Source organism: Vollenhovia emeryi, unplaced genomic scaffold (genome assembly GCF_000949405.1).
Source record: "Vollenhovia emeryi isolate VEMERY1.0 unplaced genomic scaffold, V.emery_V1.0 DF939131.1, whole genome shotgun sequence".
NCBI lineage: Eukaryota > Metazoa > Arthropoda > Insecta > Hymenoptera > Formicidae > Vollenhovia > Vollenhovia emeryi.
Window position 1 is genome coordinate 2,163,488 of NW_011967235.1, and position 3,570 is coordinate 2,167,057.

At 30.8% G+C, this 3,570-nt stretch overlaps 1 protein-coding gene across 1 annotated transcript; it reads left to right on the forward strand.

The window, feature by feature from the left end:
* Nucleotides 1-117: 117 nt before the first annotated feature.
* On the forward strand, nucleotides 118-1,773 carry LOC105568170. Its single transcript, XM_012023617.1, has 5 exons — nucleotides 118-231; nucleotides 298-388; nucleotides 1,038-1,183; nucleotides 1,367-1,499; nucleotides 1,610-1,773. The coding sequence occupies exons 2-5, from the start codon at nucleotides 332-334 to the stop codon at nucleotides 1,658-1,660; spliced, it is 387 nt and encodes a 128-aa protein (XP_011879007.1). The 5' UTR covers nucleotides 118-231; nucleotides 298-331; the 3' UTR covers nucleotides 1,661-1,773.
* Nucleotides 1,774-3,570: the final 1,797 nt, after the last annotated feature.

Consider the following 3,570-nt stretch of genomic DNA (forward strand, 5'->3'; position numbering starts at 1 on the left):
GGGTCGTCCATATCGAATCTGACACCCTGTATGTATAATATACTACTTTTCTAAGTTGTTGCCCATTTAAGAATAAATCTTCATATAATTTATTATTAATAATGAAATTATTTACAGTTATCGAATCGACAAAGCAATACAAATTTATATTTCAAAAAATAAAGTGCAGAGGGAGATTCTGGCTTATAAAAGCATAATTCTTGCTGTAAATGTTCATCGGCAAGCTATCACGTTGGTATCAACATATTCTGTAATAAATGTACCTATATGTGTAATAACATACTTTCATTTTTAAAGATTTTCCAACGATGTAATATCCAAATTTCAAATAATGTTTATGATTTTAATTGGATCAGGAGTGTTCAGTTTAAGTCTAAATATTTTTCTAGTAAGTCGTTGTTTCTATTTAAAACCTAACGTTTACTAAAGTGCCTCCTATTTCATTATATTGCTTTATATGTTAATAGTCTTAATAATCTTACCAGTCTTTTCACTAACAGTTGTTGAATCTTATCATTAGATTAAAAAGTTTATTTTGACTGATGATTGTATGGAAAGATTACTCAAAAAAACGGATTTTAGTATTATCAATATATCTAGTTACACTTTCAGAATTATCAGACTTTAAAATGCATATTCAAATTTTTAAATTATTTACAAATACGATTTTTAAATTCAATTTTTTAATATTAAATGAAAAGTGTAAATATTAAACTAAAATTTTTAAATATTAAATAAAAAGTAATTATAACAAAAGCTTTACTATCAATTGTACCAAATATTTAATTTGTAAAACTCCTTGGCATGAAATACCTAGTTAAAAATAAAAATTATATATTTTTGAAATTTATTTTTTAAAAATTTAGACAAAATTATCATCAATAATAATATCAAAAAGTATTATATGATAATTTATAAGAGGAATGTGAGAAACATTACACAGCTCTGTGTTAATTGAAATTTATAAATGATAAGTTAATAAATTTACCAAATTATATTTATAACTCTCAGGGGAACTAATCTCAATATTCGTATAGATTTTTCAGATTGTATTAACTAAATATAAAACTGAAGACTTTTATGTTAGTTTTTTATTTATAACGATAACTTTTGTATACATGTTTATCGCCAATCTTGTCGGACAACAAATTCTAGATTATAACAATCATGTATATATTACAACGTAAGTAATATATTTACTTTATATTATATCTGTACATTTAGAAGAAAAATTAATTACTACAAAAGTAAAAAGCAACGTAGTTACAATTTAAATTAATATAGTATACATATAATAAATGTATGTATGGCACAGGTTCATAAATATTCTTATTTTTCTTTCTCTTTATGCTGTTATCAATTTTAGATATGAAGTTAAATGGTACGTAACTCCTGTATCTGTGCAAAAGCTACTATTGTTTCTGTTGCAAAGAGGTAGCAAGAAATTTGGCTTGAAAGTTGGTAAATTATTTATACCATCCTTAGAAAGTTTTGGCATGGTAAGAAAAACAGATTATACATATGTCTATATATATTTTTTTTTAATATAATAAAGTTATATATTTTGCTTTTAACATGACAAAATTAAAACGAGCATAACATGTTCCAGCTAGTAAACGCATCCGTATCCTATTTTACTCTTATGTATTCAATGCGATAATCGTAACGTAATATACATACATCAATTATATAGTTCATAGTTTATAGTGATAGTTAAAAGCGTTCAATATACCTCATGTGTAAAAAAGACAAATACAATATGCGATATATAATATGGACAAATAGAGGTTAGAAGAAGAAGATTTTATATAACACTTAAGAGAAAAAGGTAGAGAGAGAGAGAGAGAGAGAGAGAGAGAGAGAGAGAGAGAGAGAGAGAGAGAGAGAGTGCGCGCGCGCGCGCGTGTGTGCGTGTATGTGTAAAAGATTAACTAATATAAAGCGTGGTTTACAATGGCAGCAGGAGTAGTGGATTAAGAATGTTGACTGTTTTACCTCAATCGAAAACACGTGATTTTGTCGTGATCTCATTTCCACAAACTCTAATTAATTTTTCATATATATTTATTGAAAAATCGCCATATTTTACTGAAAATTTTATCACAATTCTACTTTAAATACACTCTATTTTTCTCTATTTTTCGTATAAAGCATAAACACGTCTTTACACGAACCAACTTGTACAATGACTGAAACGAATAACAGTGTTTGCCCCTCGGTTTGTCCCTCGGTTTGGCCCTCGCGTGCAGGTAGAAAAGGGTTCAGTTGAGACTGTGGTGGGATGTAATCGTTTACAATGTTGTCACTTTGAGAGAAAACATTATTTTAGAAACTTTACTATCACACTATATATTTTCATAGCACTTTATAATTATAAATAATAGATAAAAACAAAATCCCTTTCTAAAAAAGACATGTTACCAGCGAATGTCGTTAATATCCAACAGTTGAGGCCTCTTTTCCGCGATGCCGATTGGTTTTCTTGAAGCGCGGTGTGCTTTAAGTTTACTTCTCTCTTATTGTTAGATTCATAGTAAATGAAGATTTGCGATTTAGAAATATACATTTGCATACACCAACTATTGAGATAAAATCTCTAATCTTAGTAATTAGAATTTAAATAACAACGATTTTTGTTTCGAAACACTTTCTCGGTCGTTAATTTACTCAATACGAATAAGTCCGCAGAATGATACGCAAAACGTAATAACAGTTACGGAACAAAGTAATGTAAAGTATTCAGTACCGAATTTTCAATTTCGTAGGCGGTACAACGAATTCTCAACGTTTTTTGTTGTTTGTCTCTCGGCGCGGTGACGTACGATGTTTTTGCATGCCATCGTGTACCTGAAGGTCGCCGCGCTATCAGTCGCTCGCCGAACGTCCAGCCGGCAAGCAGTAGCGAGAGTCGCTCCGTGCGTAGTATTACTTTTGCGTTATCGGTTTCCAAGACTCGATCGCGATGAATGAAGGGATAAAAACGCTATTGAGTTGTACACCTTTATCAGTAACAAGTAACGTTCCTTCATTTCTCCCGAATCAAAAATGCAAGTTGTTAGTTTGAGTAATTTGTATGACAGAAAGTCATGCGATATTTGTTAATAATATTTTGTGCGTTCGCGGTATTTCACATCGCGTACGGAAGTGCTCGAAATTTCGTGCGATCGATGATTTTCGCGAGTGAGTTTTGTGTGAGTGCAACAAGGAAATCTGAGAGGAGGAGGAGGAGGAGGAGGTTTGGAAGGCATCGGGAAACTTCGGAGAAATCGTGAGGTAAGTGTCTTACATTTTTATGTTATCTGTTACTTGTGCGAAATAAAGCTTCTGTTCTGTGTTTTTATTTGATTTATTCAAATAATTCGAACGAGGATTCGAATAAGTGTTAAAGACAAAACCATACATATACAGGGTGTCTGATGCAAAAGTAGCAATTTTGGAAATAGCGGTAGATTGGGTTAAACTAAGGAGAAATATCATATACCGAGGTACAAAGTAACAATAGTTATCAACATATAAATTTATACGTTTGAGCGAATGAGGATACAGGAGATGGTAGGCCGGACTCGGAAA